The sequence below is a fragment of the Grammomys surdaster genome, unplaced genomic scaffold (genome assembly GCF_004785775.1).
Source record: "Grammomys surdaster isolate TR1022 unplaced genomic scaffold, NIH_TR_1.0 129, whole genome shotgun sequence".
Classification (NCBI taxonomy): Eukaryota; Metazoa; Chordata; class Mammalia; order Rodentia; family Muridae; genus Grammomys; species Grammomys surdaster.
In genome coordinates this window covers 21,498,300-21,523,905 of record NW_021604587.1, presented here as the reverse complement: position 1 = coordinate 21,523,905, position 25,606 = coordinate 21,498,300, and the positions used below count along the sequence as shown (strand labels likewise).

General features: G+C 41.6%; 1 protein-coding gene across 1 annotated transcript in view; it reads right to left on the bottom strand.

The window, feature by feature from the left end:
• The window catches only part of Atp8b4 (ATPase phospholipid transporting 8B4 (putative)), a 166,684-nt gene that overhangs the window by 139,623 nt on the left and 1,455 nt on the right, over window positions 1-25,606 (bottom strand). Inside the window, 2 exon segments of the mRNA XM_028755546.1 lie at window positions 4,395-4,453; window positions 16,203-16,267. Of these exon segments, the coding sequence (XP_028611379.1) occupies window positions 4,395-4,453; window positions 16,203-16,233 (90 nt within the window). The 5' untranslated portion in view covers window positions 16,234-16,267.

The following is a 25,606-nucleotide window of genomic DNA, read 5'->3' as shown; positions in this document are numbered from 1 at the left end:
TGTCTGTGTCTGTGTGTCTATGTGTGTGTGCCTCTGTGTGTGTGTGTGTGTCTGTGCGTGTGTGTGTCTGTGTATGTGTCTGTGTGTGTGCCTGTGTGTGTGTGTGTCTATGTGTGTGCCTGTGTGTGCCTCTGTGTGTGTGTGTGTGTGTGTGTGTGTGTGTGTGTACAGGTGTTTCTGACGGCAGATGCCATACAGCAGGAGTTACAGACTCTAGTGAGCTGTGTATCCTCTGGAACAGTAGCAAGTGCTCTCAAACACAGTCTTCTCACATCCCCAACATCTACACTTTATTATCACTACAAGCGGTTCATTATTTCTACCGTGCATTTTAAGTTCTTAGCTTACATAACTAAACATTTTTAACATTAATGTACTTTAAATTTCTATTATTTATTTATTTGTTTGTTTGTTTATTTATTTATTTGTATGGAGAGAGGAGCACATACCACTAAACACATGTGGGAGTCAGAAGACAATTTGCAGAAATCAGTTTTATCCTTCCAATGGGCTGAAACTTAGGCTGTCAGGCTTAGCAGCAAGTGCCATTACCTGCTGAACCATCCCAACAGCCCAGCCAATTTTAATATAATTGTTTATTACTTCTATTATTGTCTAATTATTAATCAAGGGCACCTTCCGATGAGGTGAACGTCCTCGCCCTTAGCACTCTCCCCTCTGCTTGCCAGTCCAACTTCATCCTCTATTTCTTGGCACTCTGAAACTCCCCACATGATTTTACATTTCCCACCTTTCCATTCTCAGTGTCATGTTTACCAATCAATAAAAATTAGAGCCATTACCATTGTCGTTTTGTTTATATTCTAAATCCTGTAACTCTCAAAGGTGCTTGTAATTGCTTTCTAGGCCTAGGCTATGTCTTGCTATGTGCTTTGCAGTTTACAGTTTGTTGATAAACAACAGTCCTTGCTGTATTGAAATCCTGCCCTTTGATAGCTTCAATAAGCTTGCTTAGGCAGGCTTAATGCTCATGGCTTTGCATCATTTATCTGAGTTTAGATGACTGTTTTCCTCCCCTAGTCATATGTACAGGTCTAAAGTGAGGCCAACCCTTGTTTTGTAAAATCTATATCCTTCTACCTTCCTTCATCTTTAGAGAATAAATAGGTCAGTTGAGCTGTGGATGTAGCTCAGTATAGAGTACTGCCTGGCAGAAGCACAGTCCCAACTTCAATGCCCAGCACCTTCCAAAAACAAGTTTTTAACTTGCCAAGGTTAACATTATCAGAGCCTGTATTGAAATAAAAATGAAATAGTTAACCCTACACTTGTTTTTCTGTTTGTTTGTTTGTTGTTTTCATGTTCAAAAGAAGGACATGCTAACCATGCACAAAATCACAGACTGGAAACCAGCCATATGTAGTCTCAGCCTTCCCACCATCAAATTGCTTGATTGTGATGGGTTACTAGACACCACCCCATTTCCTTCATCTGGGTGGATGCTCTGGAAGACTGGAATATATGCCAATCACCTCACAGCAGGACCAATAGATTCTATCTATATAAATTTGAGAAAGTCACTTACATGGACTATTTTATGCCTCAGTGTCTTCTTACATATAACGAGACAATCAAAGTACTTGGTGTCAGAAGATCACATATGCTAATGTGGTAATTTAGTAATACATGTAGGACCATAACCTTTAGTTGGTAAGCATCGTGAGTGTTAAACAGTCATTGTTACCATTCTTGCCTTCACTATCAACCGAGTGTCTGTCGTGATCCACAAAGAGGCTGAAGAAAAATGTCCTGCCTTTGCTGATGCCTTAAATAGAACAGGAAGCTGGCAAGTACTTCATTGGGTTAGCATTCTTTCAGATTGGCTCATCTAAGGAGGAAGCTCCACACCCACAGACACTGTTCTCTTGTCATACAATACCCTTCCTTCTCCACAACTGTATAGTGCACAGTTTGTCATGAGACTTTTGGCATCTCATGGTTTTTCATCATGGAACATGATATCTGCTGTAAGTAGTTCACAAGCCTATGTATTTTCTTACCACCACTGTGATAGCATACCCTATCACTGCCCTATAGAGACTCTCAAACTCACGGTGGAACCTGCCCACAGATCCATCAGGTTTAAGAGAAAAATCCATAATTAAAGATGGTTCACAAGAAGCATCTGATAGACCAGTAGTCCTCAACCTGTGGGTCAAGACCCATTTGGGGTTGAACAACTCTTTCACAGTGGTCACCTAAAACTATTGGAAAACACAGATATTTACATTATAATTCATAACAGTAGCAAAATTACAGTTATGAAGTAGCAATGAAAATACCTTATAATTGGGTGTCACCACAACACGAGGTACCGTATTGAAGGGACACAGTATTAGAAAAGTTGAGAACCACTGTAATAGATATGATTGTTATTATTGTCAAATATTTTGTTAAAATTATCTAATTTGATCCTTCAGTAAGCAACCCTAACAGAAAGTTCCTCACAAGTTGTAGGTGAAATATATGATTCTCAGAGGAATAAACCAATCAGATCACAAGCTAGTCCTGAGAGAAAAGGTTCAAACTATAGTTCCCGTCTTAGCCCCAGGCGCTCTTTCCACCACACTTGAGAATTCTTCTTTCATCTCTCCCATAAAAGGACTGAGTTTATTATTGTTTTCTTCTCTGTGTTTTGGTAGGAATGTCTCTCTAATAAATATGTTCATTTTTCCTGGGATCCCTCCAAATACATTTCCATTAAAGCTGGGCAAGATTGAGAAAACACCTAAGGGAGTTGCCTACCTTAAAGGGGTATTCCAGTTAGTAAACAATCATAGGTTCAACCCTACGTGTACAGAGACTAACTCCTAGTCACTATGTACTTTCATGCCTTAGCCCTCACAATGGCTCTATGAAGTCATTGCCCTTAATTAGCCCCAGTGAGACTGAGAGAGCTACAGCTCACATTCTGCTGGAGAGCCCAGTAAAGGCCAGCCGCCTCAGGCCCCTCCACGCTGTATCACTGCCCACTAGAGATGAATCTCTATGACCCACACTTGCAGCTTCTCACTGCAAGTTTCTGTTGTCCTTAGCTCTGCCAGCTTAATGGATTTTGCTTCTCCTTGATACATCTTCAGTCCAAAACAGCCATATAGACTGTGCTCAGGCCCCAGGTTACTGTTATAACACCTTGGTGCTAGTAGAAACCAACAAAAAGCATAGCCACTCATTTGTAGTTTTTGTTCATATCCTTACTGCATCATTAATATGCTATTGGCTTTAAAGGACAGATCTGAAACATGTATGGCAAACTGTTAATGCTTACTCTGCCTGGGTGGTGGGTTCAAGAGGGTCATGTTTTCTTCCATACATTTATGATTGAAATACCTCATAGGTTACATTTTTAAAAAAACAGAGAAAAAAGCTGTGTAATCTTACAAAATATGGCTTTGCTTATACTCACAGAGTAAAAGTACTTGTTAAACACTGGCCCAATTAAATGCAGCTAGTTACTTAAATACATAGTTATCCCCACAAAAAGTTATATATAACAGATTTTCCCCCAAAATTTTAAAATATATAAATATGGATAGCTCAGTGGGTAAAGGCACCTGCCACAGGGCCTAACAACCTGAGTTCTCCCAGAGACCTGCAAGATGGAAGGAGAGAGCAAGCTTTCACAAATTGTCCTCTGACCTAGACAGAAAGACAGACAGACACAAGATTGATGAATAAAGTTAGAGTCTCAATACATTCTTTCACGGTGAGAAACCAGTCAGAGAAACAAGTTCCAGACTCTGAATGGAAACCAATTGCAGGTCTATATGGCTACCACACAGGATGAAAGAAGAGCTGGTGGGGACCTCTGCTAAGTGTTCCACAGCACTGAATTGCAGTGTTGGTGCACTGAAATACTCTGCCAATGACCTGCCAATAGAGACAAAATACTAGTGTTCTTTGACCAAAACTCTCCCTCCATGGACAACATCTGCGTGAACATTTGAACTAATGGTTCTCACTGCCTGCTTTATAAACAGTCATTCAGCATTAGGAACCTCATCCTGCATATGTTTTTCCACATTTCCCAAAAGTTGCTTAGAGAAAATGCTCAAATTCACCCTCATTTTCTCATCAACCGATATGTTAATAGCCTATTCTAGTACTTTTCCAGGACATTTTACTACCTAAGTGGACATCAAAATGACCTATGCATAAATTCTTGAGAAAGAATGTATTCTATTATCTTCCCCTGCCCACCGAGCTGTTAGAACAGAGGAGAAGTACATGTAAAAGCACATGGTACAGGCAGCGTTTTAAGACTGACCGACAAGGAAAGCTTCTCATTGCCGTGAGGTTCTATGAAGGCATGAATCCTACCACTGGCTCTGAGTAAAGCCGCCCCCAACATGCTGTGCTGGGTACTCACTCACCGCATACTGGAACTTCTCGTTGTAGTCACGGTCATTGGCTTTCACCACCCGCTCCACTTCTAAAAGAAAGAAAAATAAGGAATGAGTTTCAATGTTAAACCCTCAGAAACAGGTATAACTTGTAAAAGTGACTTCACTGGAATCACTTTGATTTCTGTGAAGTTCTTCTAGTTCTTCTAGTGTACATCAACTCAGACCCTTTGAAGTGAAAATTTCTGGTTTACTAAAAGTAGGTTTTAAAAAAAATCAAAGCCTACAGCCCTTTCTCTTAACTTCATGTCATTTCTAAAAGAGAAAGACTCAGTAAAAGCCAAACATAACTTGAAAATGATTTTCTTCAACACACACACACACACTACATCTCAGCCAAATAAAATCATATCTGTAGTGTCAGTTAAGTCACTGACCTTATGCTTTATGTCCACAGACCAAAAGGTAGTATTTCTAAAAGGCATGTCACGTGATTAAGAGCCTTCGGTAGGTGTAGCCAATGAGATAAATCTCTTCTGAAAGAAGTATATATAGCAGCACACACAATAAATAAGCAGACCAGCCTAAATTTGTGACAATGCAGAAATTAAAATTGTCAAAGAGAAGATGGTTCCAAGAACACTGACCATGTATCCGCTGTAGTAAGATGGCATGCTCTGGTCTTGTGCTTACCAGAAAGCTGCTACAGACAATATCAAGAGCTTGAGATCAAATAATGAAAGCTCTGGGGGAGTCTGCAAAGTAACTGCCAGAGGTCAACAGTGGGCTTGCATGGTAAATGACCCAAACATCTGGCTTGAGGGTCCCTAGACTCCATAGTTCTCTGAAAGTGACAAAGTTTCAAATTTAGTAGGTATAGAGGAAGAGGCAGGTTCTTAAGGAAGAGAAGAATGCTTTCAAGGAAGGCAACAAGACATGAGTGCTGAAGAAGGAAAGAAGCATACTTAATGGCACCCCATGCCAGACATCACAAACTGTAAAAACGATATTCCCTCAGAACTCTCCTTTGGCTCACCCCACTGTCTGGTTTTGGATCCCAGGACAAAGGAGTGAGGTACATACCTCACATACCAAAGCAGACCTCGCTTCCAGGTTTTCCTAGCATCCCTCAGTCCCTACCTGGCATACCCTTCCCCAACTTGAACTTTCCAGCCCAGGGTCTGGGCTGCCCTTCCCACAGAGGCTCTTCCCTATCTAATCCAGACACTTTGATTCTCTCTTTCTCTCTCTCACTCTCTCTCCCTCCCCCTGCACTCTTTCTCTCTTTTCCCCCTCGCCTCTCTCTTCCTTCCCTCCTTGAGGCCAGTGAACTCACCCGCCTGAGAGTAGCTTCTCAATAAACCTGCCTTTAATATATAATCTAATCTGGCTTTAATTGGCTCATCTCACTAACAGAGAGATAAATTATCACCTTAACACAAATCAAGAAAGAGAAAAAAAGAAATCACTCTGTCACAAAAAAAAAAAAAATCAACAGTAGTGGGTATTATTGTGAGGGGGTGCGAAGGGCTCTTTCCAAATGTCGAGAAATAACCTGGGCCATTAACATACTGCAAGAGACTTAGAGGCTTCAGCTCTAAGTGAAAAACTGAATGTACACATTGGAATGGTTATTGGCCCTCGGCTTATATAATGCATACCCAAAGGACCGTCATCTTCAGAGTCCACATCCAAGGGCACAATTCTATAGTTCTGCAGCAAACTGTACTTATTCCAATACCACAACCTTGACCCTACAAACCAAGAAGGAATTATCCACCTAGAATTATAGATAGACACATTCTAAAATATTTTAAATCTTATTAATATTCTGCATGTGAGTGTATGGTATGAGGAGACAGCTGTATTGCACAGCATAACTCTGGAGGTTGGGGGACAGTGCTGTGCACTCTCTTCTCCTACCTTTACATGGGTTCAGGGATCAAACTCAGGCCACCAAGTCTGTGTGGCAAGTGCCTTCACTGGCTGAGCCATATATGTCTTCCATAGTTGTATTCTAATAGATTCCCACCAGCTCTCCCTAAATAATCAAATACTGATCTCACACAAGACCTGGTTAGATCCAGGAAGCCCTTTTCTTGCTTCTACATCCTTGGGATTGAGTCTTAATCATTGTGCCTGTATTTTTGGTGATTATTGTCTTTATCAACTAAGTTTTCATGAATTAATTCTGGCAGATTTTGGAATCTTTTCATTAAATTCTAAAATATCCTAGCTTTGACTCTAAACCTTTACAGTTCTCTGCCCTTAGCTAGGCTACACTAGGCCTCAATTATCTTTGCAAAAATCAGCTTTCTTCCATATGTTGCTATGGTGTACAACAGAATAGTCCTATCCTGGAAGAGGAAGCTAGACACAAATCCCCTATAAGAATTCCCATTGGGAGTGTCTTCTCTGACATGCAATGATTTAAACTTGAATAGTTCTTGTTTCCTGAGCTTTTTCCAGATATGGTAACCAGAGGGTGTAGGATTTACAGAAGCACCCCACACCTCTATAATTAATCACCAAGTTTTTCTGGCTCCAAAGAGAGTAGGTCAACATGTGTTAATAAAAGATGTAAAGAAATTAAGATGGCAAACAGATGCCTTCTCATGTCCCGATGAAGTTACGGAAAATATGTGCAGAAGAGGAAAAATATTGTCAGGAGAAGGCCATTAATTTTGAGGAAAGTTTAGATAATAAACTAGAAAGCAGGAGGAGTCAATGTGAAAAAAAACAGAAGCAACTCCAGCCAATCACATGAGAAGAGCGTTCCTCCCATGGAGGCCAAGGGCAAGCTCAGATCCAGACAGAGGTACAAGGGTTGAGAGCGTGTTACGAACAGTGACCGTGCCATTTTGCACGGATCGTGTTTGCAAGGTAATTATCAGGGACCTTTTTTGTTCTCAAAGTGTCTCTGTTTGCAACTGGGAATGTAACTGAACAGTAGATACCTTACCCAGTATACATAAGGTCTCAGGTACCAACTTCAGCAGTGGCAGAAAGGATCTAGGTTTGAATGATATATTACCACTTCAAAAGCATCTTCCAAGGGAAAGAGAGGATGCTGGGAAGGTGGGTGAATAAGCCGAGTTTTCTTTTTAATTCTACTTAGTGCCTTAAATATATGCGGGCACACATGATATTAATGAAACAAAAGCAGGACAATATGAACAATGAAAGGAAAGAGAAAAAAAAAGAAAAGATAAAGAACCTGGAAAAAAACCTTTACTCTTTTATATGTATGTGTGCATGCACTGGTGTGAGTTTATGTGTACCATCCACATGCAGAAGCTTACAAAGGCTGGAAGAGGGCATCAGGTCCTTGGGAACTGGAGTTACAGTTGTGAGCCACCGTGTGGGTGCTGGAAATCAAACCCAGGTCCTCTACAAGAGCAACCAGTATTCTTAAGTGTTGACCCACCTCCCCAGCCCTCTGGAATATACATCTAATGGATGAACTAGAACAGATATAATTGAAAAAACTTGATTTAAATGTATATCAAAATTTTAAGATGAAGGAAATTTTGCAAAAGAAAACCAAGAAGAGAATGTAGAAAGTAAACAAGAGGAAACGATCAAATGCACAGGACTTCTTCTCACCCAGAGTAAGATGTCAGTCTTCAGAGTGAAAAGCCCGCCAGATTCCAATCAGAACCCAGGAAAATGGGCTTGCTGATTTCGGTCATTTCCAAGCCAATCACTTAAGAATGTGTAACAAAAAAATAACAGCTTAAAATTCAATAGCAATATGGTATATAGAAAACACAGAAGCAAAGATGGTGGCCAACCAAAGCCATGACCCACGTGTCTACTCAAGGTGAGCCCCCAGTTCTACAGACAAACTGCCTGTTGCCTTTTCAGTTTGTTTTTTAATTATTGTGTACGTGGTGTGTGCGTGAGTGTATCTACGTGCCACAGTGTATGCAAGAAGGCCACAGGACAACTTTGTAGAGTCAGTTCTCTGTTCATAGGTGTACATGGGTACCAGGGACCAAACTTAGATCACTAGGCCTGTACTGCAAGCACATTTACCACTGAGCCATCTCACCAGCCCCACTATTGATTTTTACTTTACAGTCTGCTGTAAATGAAGGTATTGTTTCCCTAATTGGTTCTTGATTGGGTCAATAAAGATGGTGGAAGCCAATCACTGGGCAAAGAGAAAAAGGTGAGATTTCCGGGTCCCAGGTGGAAGAGGAAGGGATGAGATGAAGAGAAGACTTTTTGGGCAGGCCTTGGGGAATGGAAGATGGATGCCATGTAAGGCCTTGGGGCAACTAGAACAGGTGGTGGCCTCAGCCACCGGCGGAATTCTGATATAGGACAGCTGATGAGTCTAGGGCAATAAATTCTACACCCAACAGTTGTGTTATTGGGCTGATTTTAAAGCGTTCGAACTATCTGGTGTTTTCCATTTGTGCAGACTCAGGTGGGAAGGAGAAAAGGAACAGCCAGGGAAGACATTGGTGGAGCTAGCTGCGGGGTGGTTGGCTATCAGAGAGGGAGCACAGTTCCTGGCATTTATGGGAAAAGCCTCAGAGCTGGTGATTTGACGGTTTGACGGAGCTGAGTGAGACCAGGGCAGCTTGGCCATGAGGGCTGAGTAAGACAGCCATTGCTAGAGGCTGATCTTGGAGCATAGTGCGGGCCCGAGGCACTGGGCAAGGAGCAAGCATCATTTTTAAAATTACATGAAACAATCTGCTAAGACCAACAACCAAAAAACACACTTCTCATGAGATGTTTCATAACAGATCAAAGGATATCATCCCAAACAACCCCGAAGGACTTTTGCCCTCATTTTCTGCTCATCCAACTTAATCGAGTAATGTATTTGGGGTATTCAGATGAATAAATGGGCTTAGTGCCCTTCAAACAATCACCCCAGTTGTTTTTGCTCAACTTCACTTATGCTGAATTGAACATCCTAGAAAACAGCTGATGAGCTGCTCTGCCATGCTGCTGGCTGAATATAAGATGCACATGACACACGTCAAGATGATGATTAGGTTTGTGTGTTTGTGATCATTGAGAAAACTAGCAGAGGCGTGTGGCTGGACAGGACATCAAGTATCTTAGTGATTCCAAAAGGTACCACAGAAAAGGAAGAATTCTTTTAGACTTGGTTCTGATCCCACTTCAGAATATGAAAATAGGGAATGCCTTCAAAGCCCTGCTCCATGTAGATGACAGGAATAGCCGTCACTCTGGTGCAGGAAAGATAGCTCAGTGGTTAAGAGCACTTGCTGTTCTTGCAGAGGACCTGGGTTTGATTCCCAGAAGTAATATGGCTGCTCACAGCCATGTGTAACTCCCAATTCCAGGAGATCTAATGCTCTCTTCTGGTCTCCACAGGCACCGAACATACAAACAAAACACATGCACACACACACATATCTCCTGTGACCTTCTCACATGCACTGTGGCATGTGCACATATGTAAGCATAAGATATATTTACATATACATAAATATATATTTAAAACAAAGAACAACAAAACTAAAGTAAAATAAAATAATCTTTACCCCAAAAATTTGAAAAGGCCAATAATATGTGATGTTTTCCTCAAATAGATTAGCACTGCAACGCTGGAAGAGCCCTTGTCTCTGCACCCTGTGCTTGTTTCCTTCTCCACAGTGACCAAATAAGGAGCGGGAGTGGCTCTTAGAAATCAGTGGAAACAATGGTACCTTCAACCTTGACGAAGGATACTTACCTTATAGTCCCCAATCCCACCCTAACCCCAAGAAGTAATTATCTGATGGAGCTAATGACTTATTAAATCCACTCACTGTCAGTTGCTTTTTTAAAAAAAAAACAACACGTTGATTATGCTTGGAAGTGGAAGTGGGAAGACATTGTCAAACCACGAAAGACAAATACAGAAGGGGAGAAGGACCTCTAGAATACTATTTGCTGGGACAGCTTAAATAAATTTAAGATGCTATTTCACCGACACTGATTTTAAGAGCTATAAAACAAGAATCAGACTAGGGAAAAACAAAACAAAACAAAAAAAAGCCCTCAGGTGGGAAGAGGCAAGACAGACAAGGTTAGGTTGGGGGGGAAGGGTTTGGGGAGGGTAATTTCAGAATATTCCCTCAAACTAAATCAATAACTTAGGCCTTTCCCTTCCTTAATTTTCTTTCTTTTGTCAAAATCTTGTTGACTGGAAGCCTAATCTAAAGGCAGAGAAGGATAGTGAGCGGGAGAGCTTTAAGTCAATGAGCCCAACATCCAGACTTTCCGATTTGACTCCAGGGACACACTGATACAACAGAGAAATGTACCCTGAGCAGAGGGTTCCTGATGAGATGCAGCAGTGACTGGTGACTTCTGTGATTAACTGACATTTAAATGGAAAGATCAGGAATTCAAGGCCCACACCTAAACATAGTAAAAGCAATATACAGCAAGCCAGTAGCCAACATCAAACTAAATGGAGAGAAACTTGAAGCAATCCCACTAAAGTCAGGGACTAGATAAGGCTACCCACTCTCTCCCTACCTATTCAATATGGTACTGGAAGTCCTAGCCAGGGCAATTAGACGACGAAAAGAAGTCAAAGGGATACAAATAGGAAAAGAAGAAGTCAAAATTTCAATATCTCAGATGATATGATAGTATACTTAAGTGGCCCCAAAACTTCCACCAGAGAACTCCTAAACCTGATAAACAACTTCAGCAAAGTGGCTGGTTATAAAATCAACTCAAACAAATCAGTAGCCTTCCTCTACTTGAAGGATAAACGGGCTGAGAAAGAAACTAAGGAAATGACACTCTTTACAATAGTCACAAATAATATAAAATACCTTGGTGTGAATCTAGCCAAGCAAGTGAAAGATCTGCATGAGAAAAATTTGAAGTCTCTGAAGAAAGAAATCAAAAAAGGTCTCAGAAGATGGAAAGATCTCCCATGCTTATGGATTGGCAGGATTAATATAGTAAAGATGGCCATCTTGCCAAAAGCCATCTACAGATTCAGTGCAATCCTCATCAAAATTCCAACTAAATTCTTCATAGAAATAGAAAGAGCAATTTGCAAATTCATTTGGAATAACAAAAAAAACCCAGGATATCGAGAACTAGTCTCAACAATAAAAGAACTTCTGGGGGAATCACCATCCCTGAACTCAAGCTATACTACAGAGAAATAGTGATAAAAACTGCATGGTATTGGTACAGAGACAGGCAGGAAGATCAATGGAATAGAATTGAAGAACCAGAAATGAACCCACACATCTATGGTCACTTGATCTTTGACAAAGGAGCTAAAACTGTTCAGTGGAAAAAGGACAGCATTTTCAACAAATGGTACTGGTTCAACTGGAGGTCAGCATGTAGAAGAATGCAAATTGATCCATTCTTATCTCCTTGTACAAAGCTCAAGTCCAAGTGGATAAAGGACCTTCACATAAAACCAGATACACTGAAACTAACAGAAGAGAAGGTGAGGAAGAACCGTGAATACCTGGGCACAGGGGAAAAGTTCCTGAACAGAACACCAATGGCTTATGCTCTAAGATCAGGAATTGACAAATTGGACCTCATAAAACTGCAAAGCTTCTGTAAGGCAAAGGACACTGTCAATAGGACAAAGTGGCAACCAACAGATTGGGGAAAGACCTTTACCAATCCTACATCTGATAGAGGGTTAATATCCAATATATACAAGGAACTCAAGAAATTAGACATGAGACAATCAAATAACCCTATTAAAAATGAGGTACAGAGCTAAACAAAGAGTTATCAGCTGAAAAAACTCAAATGGCCAAGAAGCACCTAAAGAAATGTTCAGCATTCTTAGTCATCAGGGAAATGTAAATCAAAACAACCCTGAGATTCCACATCACACCAGTCAGAATGGCTAAGATCAAAAACTCAGGTGATAGCAGATGCTGGTGAGGATGTGGAGAAAGAGGAACACCCTTTCATTGTTGGTGGTATTGCAAGCTGGTACAACCACTCTGGAAATCAGTCTGGTGGTTCCTCAGAAAATTGGACATAAAATTACCTGAGGACCCAGCTATACCATTCCTGGGCATATACCCAGAAGATGCTCCAACATATAACAAGGACACATGCTCCACTATGTTCATAGCAGCCTTATTTATAATAGCCAGAAGCTGGAAAGAACCCAGATGTCCTTCAACAGAGAAATGGATGCAGAAAATGTGGTAACATTTACACAATGAAATATTACTCAGCTTTTAAAAACAATGAATTCATGAAATTCTTAGGCAAATGGAGGGAACTAGAAAATATCATCCTGAGTGAGGTAACCCAATCACAAAAGGACACATATGGTATGCACTCACTAATAGTTGGATATTAGCCCAGAAGCTCTCAATATCCAAGATACGACTCACAGACCACATGAATCTCATGAAGAAGAAAGACCAGTGTGGGTGCTTTGGTCCTCCTTAGAAGGAGTAATAAAATACTCATGGGAGCAAATATGGAGAAAATGTGTAGGACAGAAACTGAAGGAGGGGTTGTCTAGAGACTGTCCCACCTGGGTATCCATCCCATGTGCAGTCACCAAAGGCAGATGCTGATGTGAATGCCAGGAAGTGCATGCTGACAGGAGCCTGATATAGCTGTCTCCTTAGAGGTCTGCCATAGCCTGATATATACAGAGAGGGATGCTCACAGCTAACCATTGAACTGATCATGGGGTTCCCAATAGAGGAGTGAGAGAAAAGACTGAAGGAGCTGAAAGAGTTTGTGGCCCCATAAGGAGAGCAACAATACCAACCAACCAGAGCTCCCAGGATCTAAACCACCAGCCTGGGAGCACTTAGGGAGAGACCCATGGCTTCAGCTGTATATGTAGGGGAGGATGGCATTGTTGGGCATAGGTAGGAGAGGAAGTCCTTGGTCTACTGAAGGTTGGATGCCCCAGTGTCAGGGAATTCATGGGTGGGGAGGTGGGAGAGGGTGGGCAGGTGGGGGCACATCCTCATAAAAGCAAGAGGAGAAGGGATGGGATAGGGAGTTCCTGGGTGGGAGGGAAATGGGGAAAGGGCATCACATCTGAAATGTAAATAAAATATCTAAGAAAAAAAGAAAAGTGAATAGAATTAAAGCCAGAAAAAGAAGTGTTCCCACAATTGTGTGTATGTGTCTGTGTGTGTGTATATGTGTGTCTGTGTGTGTATATGTGTGTGTGTCTGTGTGTATGTCTCTATGTATGTGTGTGTGTTTCTGTGTGTGTCTGTGTGTATGTGTGTGTGTGTCTGTGTGTATGTCTGTGTGTGTATGTCTGTGTGTGTGTCCTCACAAAAGAGCTTGGAAAGCAAGTTGGGTGGTTCAAACAAATGCTAAAGGGCTTGGGGTTTGTTTTCCTCTTTGATAAGCCAATGTAGATGTGTTCATCCAGTCCAAAGAGTCAGAAAATTCAGTTTATTGGAAGTTTTATTCCCTCCATGGCTGCTACAGCTTCAGAGCAAATTCGTCCTTCTAGTATACCTGAACTGGATTCTATAAATTACAAATAAAATCTTTACATAAGCCCCTGTTGTGTTGTTTTCTACACATGATTCATAACTGGAGTCTTAACGTTTGCTATAACAATAATGGCAAGAGCTGATGTTTATTGAGCACCTGCTAAAATCTAGATGCAACCAAAGGATTTCACAGACATTATCTCTGGAATCTTCAAAATGATGGTATTAAGGACATGTTATTCCCAACCTCACTTACAAATAACGAAGCAAAACCAGAGAAAGATGATGCAGTGGGGTCAGATTTGAAACACGGGCCTGCCTCACTGATGACAAAGGCTTGGCAGTGAGTCTGGGAGGGTGGAGATGGTGAATGCTATTTTGCAAAAGTGACTAAGAAACTTCAGATGGATCTACCCAGGTACAAGAACAGAGAGAGGGAAGGTATGGGCCTCCTTCATCAAATACAGTACTCTAGATGTACTTTGAATCATACCCCTTCCAAACAAAACACTAGTCTCCTCTTTTCCTCCCCCCTCCTCATTTTAATAAAGTATAAAGTTTTTCCCACTTTTTCTATGTCTACATTCATGTGTACACAGAAACTGTTTCAAATATCGGTAGAATTAGACCTGGATTTTGGACAATGGTCTTAACATAACAAAGACTTGCAACACCAGGTCTTGTTGGAAGTAGCCACATTTAAGCTGGTTGACCTCATGTTTACACTACAACAACTGTAACAGTGGTTTGTGTAGTCTTTCATATGACAATGAAAAAATGGGAAGAATTCTAGAATTCTAGAGTCTTAGATTGTCATCTGGAATGTCAACAGATCCCCTTCACACACACACACACACACACACACACACACACACACACCACAGCATAAATAAAATCTGCAAATAGACACTACACTGGGACAGAATTCAGCTTATTATGAGTCTGAATGTTGCAATGTGTCCAACAAGGGAATCTATGCATCATGAGGTAATTGTGGATACAGGAGCCAACCATCTGCCAGAGATGTCACCAGAAGGAGAGAGCATATAAATTCAAATTCTACCTTTTACCTTTAAACACTATAGTCAAAAATATGAAGAAATCTTAGTAATCTTAGTAATAAGATGTAGAACGTTCACTGAAGGAAAAACTGCATAGTAGTTGTCATTGACTGACTAAGATAAAATGAAAACTGAATACTCTCTGTGGTGGTTTGAATAAGAATGGACCCCATGGGCTCATATATTTAAACCAGAGAACTGGACTACTAGAGAAGAATTAGAAGGTATGGCCTTGTTTGAAGAAGTGTGTCACTGAGGGTGATCTTTGAGGTTTCAAAAGCCCAAGGCAGGCCCAGTGGCTCTCTTCCTGTTGCCTGCATAGAATGCTCACCTCCTTCTCCAGCATCATGTCTACCTGCATACCACAATGCTACCCCCATGATGATAATGGACTAACCCTCTGAAACAAGCCTCCACTAAATGCTTTCCCTGTAAGAATTGCCATGGGCACGGTGTCTCATCACAGCAATAGAACCCAGACCAGGACACTCTCTGAAACTGAACACTACTGCAAGTGGGGCACCCCAGCCTAAAATTCTGAAGCATAAAAGGATCTAAAGTCTCAATCTTTTTTGAACACTGGCATGATATTTAAAACTTTGAGATTTCTGGAGAATTTCAGATTTTTGCATTTCCAGGGTAGGAGTACTCAATCAGAAAAGATCTATGAAAATATTCCCAAATCTAAAAACTAAAAAACAAACAAAATCTAAACCCAGAAGTACTTCTGGTCCCAAATACCTCAGGGAAAGTATACTCAACCTATTTTCAGAAGACTAGTTACTAAAACAAACAAACACAGAAAAAAGTGTGTTTCTGTTATCTCAACCAGTTTTAAGTATTCATGTATTCCTGCAACCAAACATTGCTTTGAAGTGAAAAAAATGAAGAACAACCCACAGATCCGACCCAATCACAGAGGTACAAAGCCACACAGAGACACAGCCACACAGATCAACACAACCACACGGATCGACAGCAAAACCTTTTCACTAAGTAGAAGAACCTTGATGAAAGAGAATGTACTATATTATGTCATTTCTATTTACCTCAAAATAAGCAAAATCAAATTGACAGAGATCAGAAGGTGGCTGGGGATTCCCAGAGAGCAACCACAGCAACACACAAAGGAACTTAGTAAGAGCTTAGAAACTTCTGGGTTTTGTTTCACAAGCCCTCAGAAGGTCCATGAGTAAACACAATTGTCAAAGCTCTTTTAACTTACAAGCAGTGCATGTGTTTCCTGAATGAATCACACTTCCAATATAAAATAAGATTACAGTTCCTATTGTTTTATGTCATCTGAAGAATTCAAGCCTTACCAACTAGCTTCTTCTTATTGCAGAACATCATCACCCTGAGTTTTCACCACGTCATGTGTGTTGGCCTACATTTTAAAGAGAGAGAGAGAGAGAAACACACATCAGTATTTGAAAGATGCTCAATATCTTTATATTAACCCTCTTCAACAGTCTTTCTATAAAAATTTGCTGACAGATAAAAAGATAAAAAGTTGATAAAAAGTTGCTGACAGAATAAAGAACAATAAGTCTAGATTAAAATGCTTAAAGCTAACCAGATGATAATAATTCTGTGCCATAAAAAATGAATGTTTGTATTACAAATATATTGGGGTTCAGAAATACCATATTTCAAAGTGAAAGCCTTGAAGCAATACTTGTCTCTGGCCTCCTTCTGCTCTCTGAGCTCTCATCCTCTTCCCTGCAGCTCAAAGAAGTCTCAGAAGTTAGAATTCCTCCTCCCTAAGGTGGGTCATAGAACCCAGAGTTCTTCTCCCTCAAATCTGGCTTTAAAAGCTAAACTGCTCCCCCTAACACCTCCCCCATATTTCTGGATAGAACCCTCCATGAAGAAGTCCTCTGACATATTTTTGATTATAGGTCCTAAGACCCCCTCTCTCCCCATTGTTTAAAGTGTCCAATTCCACACCCCAGTGGAAAAAAATGCCACAAATGAGAGTCCTAAGAAGAATCTGGACAGATAGTTCTTGTGGGAATCCTCTACTTCATCATCTCTTGTTGGCTCTGAGCCTTTCTATCCCATCAAAGGGCCATAGGACTCTCTCTGCTTCACTGAAACAGCCCACAAAAAAATGGATTGTTCATGCTGGATCTGTCTTTGGGTCTTCCTCCTGGTACCCAGAATTATTAGTGACTGGTCACCAAAGGTCATAGCATTTTCTCACTCCTGCTAATTTGTCAGCTTTTCTCAGCAGACTATGTTACATCACAGTGAAATTTTTGAACTTCCCAGTGAAGGCTTTATGGCAACCCCAGGTAAGCACATACATGTGCACTGGATTTGGCATAAAATTTTAATTAACTTTTCTAACTCATCCCAAACATCAGCAATTGGAATATCTTAGGGTTATACAAGCATCAGCCATTTACTGGAATATGCTAGACCCTCCCCACAGCCTGAGCTGATAACTCTCCTAGATGTGGGAGCTATATATAACATGGAATTATTAACCAGGCTGCAACTCACCACAACCCAAAATTTTCTACTTACTTATCCATATATACATCCTTCTCTTGGCTGCTACCCAACACACTAAAGTAATACCATTATTATCTTTTTTCTGCATGTGGCCTAATTTTTTATGAGCTAAACCCTACCAAAGATCCAAAATGAGCAAATGCACAAACAGATTACACACAACATTCATAACCCATGGGAATGAGCACATGAAGCTTTGCAAACAAGTGGCAAAGCAAGCAGGCATATGGAATTGGCGGCATTCTGTTGGTTAGAAAGAGAAATGATGCATCTGCTTCCTGCTCAGACAAGTTACACGCAGAACGTACGGAGTGTACTGAAAGAAGTGCTATGTGGTCAGCCGCACAGACACCAAATAAGAGGAACGTTTGGCCTAGCAGTTACAAGAAAAGACGTTTAAAAGGAAGTTCATTAATCCCCATGGTTCTAATATGGGTCCCTTGGTGTCCAAAACACCGGAAACCATCCATTTGTCTCCCTGTTACCACCCTGGAGAGTGCCTGACAAAAAGAGGCGCTGACAGTAGGAATCTAGACTTTCCTAGTGCCCAGATTAGTAAAACTGATGAGTGTAAGCACACACCTTGGTTATTGCTGCCATGTGCTACCAGAAGCAGGAGTAATTATAACCCACTGGAAACTCCCCTGTTCCCTCCTGTACACTTTCCATGCATTGGTTCCAAGGCTGCCCAGACCATCCCTCCTCTCTATCCACATCCCTGCCTAGGCAGTGGGTGTCATCTAGGACATTTCGGCTGACCATAGATCATTCTTCCTCTGTGCTTATCCTCACAAGCCTGTCTTGGTCCAGGAAGTTGGAAAGTTATAGACCACTGTCACATCAAAACTGCAGACATCCTCCTTAAAGGGAAATGCCATCATGTCATGACCCTGCTAAGAAACCCAGAAGACCTCACGTTAGCCTTAGGGAAGAAAAGATTAACACATCAGCTAAGGCTTCTACCATCTTGTTTCTGCTCATGCGTCTTACCTTGTTTCTCCCACCTTCCTTCACTTCCCACACTCCTCTGTTTGCTCCTCGTGTCTGCACTTCAGAAATACTCAGCTTAGCTTTTTTCCATCTGGGGACCTTCATGAATCCTCTTCCCTATACTTATAGCCATGTAACCACGGTCCCACCCTCTTCACCTCATATATTAACTCACATGGCACTTCCTCCACGAGCCACTTCCTATGTGTTCCACAAAACCTGGTACAGTTCATCTCAGAGTCAATGGCATTCTAGGCTGTATTTGTCTACTACATTGTCCTTCTCATTATTTCTCAAACTCCAGTGGCACAGGAACCTCCTCATCTGGCCAATGGTTTTACTCCTGACATCTGACACATGCCTGGCTCACAGTATTACTCCATGTATTTATTGAGCATGAATGAACAATGCTTTCTATTTTCCTAAGAAATGGAGCGAGGACATACACGTGCTAAAAAGTCCTCCTCTCTTACCGATTATTCTTTCTAGGACTCAAGCACCAGAGTGGCTTTGATTTGTCATCCCTATTTGAGGCTCCAGGGGTTTGGGGGGTATTTCATCTCTCTTGCTATCCCCTGTCTTCTATATATGGCTATCTCCTAAACACCCTTAACGCAGATTAGGACCAAACAGGATGAGCGCATTTGGTATCATAGCAAGTTGAAGAACATGGGAAAGAAGGGCGGAGTGGGCGGAAATTGGAGGAGAACCTCGGGAACTGCAGATTCTCAGTAGATTCTCAGGAGGAGTGTTCTTGTCAGTTAGATTTGTTATAAACATTTGGTCACCCCAACCTTTCCTTATTTCCTTCTCACCCCTGCCATGCTCCCCCCACCCCTTCAAGTCTCTTTCCCACAATCATGCCTCTCTTTTTGTTTTGAGACTCTCTGGTTTTAACCAGGAGCATCTGTGTAGCTGTGGGTTTGGAACTATCTGTTTCAGCCTAGTGGACTCACTGATGGGCACACAGCTAAAGGCAATGACCATATCTACCCCTGAAGCAATCAGTTTCTTTCTTTTTTTAAAATTAATTTTTTATTGGATATTTTACTTACATCTCAGATGTTATCCCCAAGAAGCAATCAGTTTCTAATAGAATACAAAGGATTTTTTTTAATGTAAGTCTTTCCTCTGGAAAAATACCATAGGCAAAGCAGTCCTCACCCACGGGACTTTTTCCTGGTTTCTTTATTTATTGTTTGCTTGTTTATCTATTTTGATACAGGATCTGAAGGTCTGTAACTCTCTATATATCCCAAACTAGCGTCAAACTCACTGGAATCCTCCTGCCTCAGCTTCCTGGTTGCTGGGATTATAGGTCTTTCCACTATATACAGCATTTTTATCGTCACTTCTTTGTTCCACGAAATAATCACCAAAAGGAGCCAGAGCAGACATTAAATGGCCTCAGGAGGGAGAACACATAACGCCTGTGACAATGACATCTGGTGCTCCTGGTGCCCCATCTGGCCAGAAGAGAAAGACCAATCAAGAAGTCTAAGCCAACTTGTTAAGTCATGAAAATTGTCCCTGGGGACTAAATCAACATGCTTTGCTTTCACAGGACCAAAATCCCTTGTTGGCTTGTCAGATGGCTGAGAGGGTGGTGCTAACTGATAACCAGTGTTAAGGATGACGCAAAACACATCTGCGGACTACAAAGGGAGCTACGGTGGAAGAGCCATGCAGCTTTTCTCTCTGTTTAAATCTTCCCGCACATTCTTCTCATTTGCAAAATTCTCATCAGATGATGCGTCAAAGAAGGCCATATCCCTCACAGACGCTTTATTCCCTAACAGCCTAATGCATTCACTTCCGGTTCTCACTGTCTCCTTCCAAAGTGTCTTGAAGTCATCTATTTTGAAGATAGTGAATAAATCCATTTCAATTTTAAGCACTTTTACTCTTATAGAAATATTCTCTACTCCATAACTCAGAGTGTGACACCACCCTTGCTGTGCAAATTAAACTACTTCTGTGTGATTTCTAGAAACTTTTTCCTCAGTAGTATCTTATTCAAGGGCTTGAATCTCGAAAACAACATTATAGTAAAAACAGAAAGACTTCTTCTTAAATCCAATCCAATCCTTTCCTTATAACAGTGACCAAACAGGCAGAGTTTTTAGAAGACTGGGGCCAGTGCAGCAGACTTCAGTCACACTTGAGGAAAATGAAACTTCCTTTAGTACTATAATTTCTATAATATTCTCCCTATTCCTCGCCAAAATATCCTCACCCTTAGATGCTCTTGTCATCTAAGAAGGTGTTTAAGAGATAGTGGTATATAGAAGGACTGGGTCATTAAGAGAGATGAAATAGCCTCATTCTCTTTTTTTAGTGTGTGTGTGTGTCTGTGTGTGTGTGTGTGTGTGTGTGTGTTCAGGCACATGAGTATGAGAGTGTACCGTGGTGCACATGTGGATGTCAGTAGTCAACCTCGGATGTTGGACCTGACCTTCCACCTTGAATGACACAGGATTTCTTATCCATCACTGCATAAACCAGGCCAGCTAGCCTGCACACTTCCAGAGAGTCAGCCGTCACTTCCTGTCTTCCCATAGGAACACTGGGATTACCAACACATGCTACTACACCAGGCTCTCTACAAGTTCTGAGGCTCCATACTCAAGGCCCCTTGCTTATATAGAAAGTGCTTTATCCACCAAGCCAGCCCTGGGTGTTTTTAGTCTTGCACGTTCAACAACTCTCCAAAATACCCTGCATGCCACCTGCTCCACCAAGAAAGGTGTCAGAGTAAAGAGAAAGTCAACTCTTGTTGAACACTGAGTCACTAGAGTGCTAAGGAAATATAGTAAACACAACTGGGTGACAGAAGTTTGTGAGACATAAACTCTAGCCCTAAAAGTAGGAACTTAGGATTCTGAAATCCAGACACATGTAAATACTAAGTAGATGAGAGTCACATGACTATGTCTTCCCCTTTTTAAAACTACCCCAAATCATACAAAATGGTAAAAATATCTTTTACTATAGGATAAATCATAACTTACCCTTGGCTTCATCTCACACAAAGGATCAATAAAGTAGTTCCCACCTATGGAAGTTCTAGTAACTTAAATATGACAATAAATAGATAAATAGATGATAGATAGATAGAAGATTGATATAAATAAATACCCCAATAGATATCAGTAGGTAAGTAGATGATCAATAAATAGATGATACATAGATGATTAATAGACATACATAGATAGAAAGAAGACTGATATAAATGGATAATTCAAATAAATAAATAGGAGATAGATCATAGAAGGCTGATATCAGTAGGTAAGTATATATATATATATTTATATATATGAGTGAATGAAAGGGGAGTGTGAAAATATAGAAAAAAGTTAACGTGCACACATATTATGTGTGCTTATATTCATTTAAAATTAAATAAGTATATTAAAGAAAAAACCTCAGTTGTACTTTCAAAAATATTTTCTTTCCTTGACACACATGGTTGGTTGGTTGATTGGTTGTTTTACACTAAGCTACGCCTCTATTTTTTTTTTTTTTTTGGTTTCCATTTCAAGTTCAGGTTTTGAATCTTGCTCACAAAGATAACTATCCAAAAAAAAACCCAAACAGAAAAATCAAAGGTGGATGCCGACTGATTCAGAGAAAATAAGGAGTTCATGACTGAAATAATAACTAAATAGGACACCTAGGAACACAGCTGGGCGGGAAAAGGATGCCTTCCCCACATAGCTGTTCTGCAAGGGCTCTCCTCAAGGTGAAAGTGGGCACAGCTGGGTGTGAGCGACTCCGTGCCTTGAGCTAAGGATTAAACTGGAAATTCCCTCTAATGATTGGAGTCCATTTAGCAATTAGGTTATTACAGATAACTCCCCCTGCTCCAATTCTGCACTCACCAAGCAACCTGTTGGTAATAAATTGCTTTCCCACAGAAGCCTTCAGGGAAAGAACACACCAGCCATGCTAAAGTGAACATCTGGTCCTTTCGGCGGTTGTTTTACACATTTTAAACTAATAAATTGTCATTCTTGCTATGTGTCATACATGTCCTATACTAGTGTTTGTCTGCCTCAGAAAGATATATCTGTTTCTGGTGTTCTATTAAAGTGCTGTCCAAACTCCACAAGACAAAAGGTCTTATCTGGCCATAGGCTGCCAAGCTGTTTGGGGCTAGGAGGCAGGGGGGTTAGAAGCTTGTCCTCTGATGTCTGGAACTCCTGCTTTCCTCCTGTATAGAGGGAAAGCTTCCTCCTGTATAGAGAGAGTCCCTGACAATAGAACCTAAGGCGAATCTCTGTAAGTCTTGGTACTTACTGACCAACCTAGATAAGCTAAAGAAATAGACATTGCTTTGAGCAGCCTGTATTCCTAAGATTCAATCTCTGATTCTATAACATGTAATGGCTTCCTTCAGCTATTGCATTGTTAACAGCGAAGCTCTCCACAGATGAGTGCCCCTCCCACTTCCTCCTCTCCAGCCGACACCCCCCCATTCCCCTCCTCTCTTCTTACACTTCTCTCAATCTCCTCTACTTGTTCCCTAGGTTTTCTTCCTATTGCTCCTTAGGTTGTTTGCTTTCCCAGATGTGTGCTTGGGTGAACCTTGGAACCCCACCTGCAAAAGCAGTAAGGCCTGAAGTTGGAAGACTAGGAGGATGTGTGAAGGAGCCTGTTCTTCCTCAATCTCTGGCTCTTGTTTCCCTCAGGCCTCAGGCTCCTGGAGCTGAGAAGGCAAAACTGTCATAGATCCTGTTTCCCATGGATATGGAGACCTGGCCAACAGGCTATAGTCAGTTTTGTCTGCCAGCTCAAGGGCAGGCCCTTAGAGCCTCTAAGACTCTGAACAAGGGAGATCCTAATGAATCTTAACCACGGGAAATGAAACCAGAAAGAGAGAGGGGGGAAACCCAGGCTTCTGCCCTGCATGAGTTCAGCTGAGTGTGAGAGAGGGCAGAAGGTATAAATGATGTATCCATCTCCTTCGGTTTCAGTGGCAGCTATCTACAATCATGGAGCACATAGATTTCACACAGTGTACAAACATAGAAGTCAATCTCTCTCTCTCTCTCTCTCTCTCACTCACTCACTCACTCTCTCTTTCTCTCTCTCTCTCTCTCTCTCTCTCTCTCTCTCTCTGTGTGTGTGTGTGTGTGTGTGTGTGTGTGTGTGTGTGTGTGTGAAGTGATGGCTAATGCAACCAAATGTATAAGTGAGTAACTGTCTAATCCTGTCTAATCACCATGCTTCAACATTAAGTTATTCTCTTATATAACGTTTATCACTATTTTTTGTCTCCATCACCTCTGTATTCTCTATTCCCAAGATCCTCCTGTGTTCTTTTCCCCAGTCTGTGAGATTCTAAAGGAATTCATCCTTGTCTCTCTCCTGACCAGACCGTGCTGATGGCCCATGTTCACAGATGGAGGAAGGAAAACTGGAGTTAGAGGTTAGCAGGATCAAATGCGGGGAGCCAGACTCCAAATCGGGAACCGGTAAGGGGAAGGAAGATGACAGAGGCAGGGAGGCTTGTCTGGAAGAGAGAGGAGGAGCAGGAAAGCAGTGCAGAGAAAGACAGCAGGACAGGCTAGGAGAGGAAGGAAGAGAAGAGAGCCGGGGGAGAACATAGGCAGAGGGTGAACAACAGGAGAAAGAGAGGATTTAATGTTTTATGGTTTCATAATGGCTTCATGCTTAATATAATATAAACAGACCTCTCAGTGAACTGATATAACACATACACACATACATACACACACATACACACACACACACACACACACACACACACACACACACACATACACACACACTGGGTCCAAGGCTAAGCCCTCAGCTTGTGTTTTCTCATTCAGTCTTCACCAGAATGCTAAAGAATGAGCCATCATTGTCCCCATTTTATAGACGAAACAACACAGTATTGCAACGGTCAAGAACCTGTGATTAACCCCGCCAGTAACAGAGACAGGGACGGTCTATAAGAACGGAATGACTAAACTCTGCATACATAGCCATTGTTATTATTCTCTAAGTCTCCTTACAGAAATACAGCCTGCTGTATACATTCTTATTCATTTTTAATTTTTTTTTTAATTTTGTGTGTGAGTATGCCTATGGATATATGCATGTGCGCCCCATACATGCTTGGTATCAGAGGAAGCCAGAAAAGGGAATCAGATTCCCTAGAATTGGAATTTCAGATGGTTGTAAGCTGCCCTGTGGGTGTTGGGAACTGAACCTGGGTCCTCTTCACCTGTCCAGCCCATGCCCAAGTGTTTAAAAGATTACTGTCACAGCACAGACCACAGGGAAAGAGTTTTGAGGACAATGACCAGGATAAAGCAGAGCTACATGCAGTCTCTGTGGCTAACTTGCCACTGTCTACATGGCATCCTTATGATGAGGTCAGAACCAAGAATACCCGGTGATGACTAGGCCTAGGTATTTGAACACTAAGAGGATAGATATGACATTGACTATGACGACAGTGGTCAAGGAAGGGGAGGACATGGAACAGCAGTGTCCATGAAAAGGACAGTGATAAATCCAATCTGATTACATTAGCCTCTTGATCATCTTCAAAGCAGAAGCATCTTCAAGTAGAACGAACAAATGTGTAGGCATGGAATGGTGGCATGTGAGGGAGAGCTGAAGCCCTGAGAGTGAATGGCCTCATTGAGGAAGAACCAGACGAAAGAGGGGCAAAGGAAGGCCAGGACCTGAGGAGAGTAAGCCAATCTCAGAGCAATGATAGAGCGAAGGGAGGATTCACCCTTTAAAGACTGGTCCAGGAAGGGCCCAGCACAGGAGAGGCACTCAGCAAACCACACTCAACTCAAGAGAGTAAAGAAAAGGGAAAGGGAAGGGGACCACAGTAAGGAAGAAACGTGTTTCTGGAAGAACAGAACACTCGGGACATCTAATGCTCACTTACAAATGTATTTACCAACATGCAAAGTATTTAAGATAACTTGGCAGCTGCTGCTTTCTCCTCTAGCCTTCCAGGGGAGATCCTTAAACAGAACCATTGTGTTACACAGAAGTGTCTGGAATGTACATTTGATTTCAGAAGCTGAGACTACAGGAGAGGGAGGCAGGGAAGAAGGGAGGGAGAGAGGGAGGGAGGGAGAGGAGGAGGGAAGGAATGAGGAAGGGAGGGAGGGAGGGAGGGAGGGAGAGAGGGAAGGAGGGAGGGAAGTTGGGAGGGAGGGAGGACGGGAGGGGGGGAGGGAGG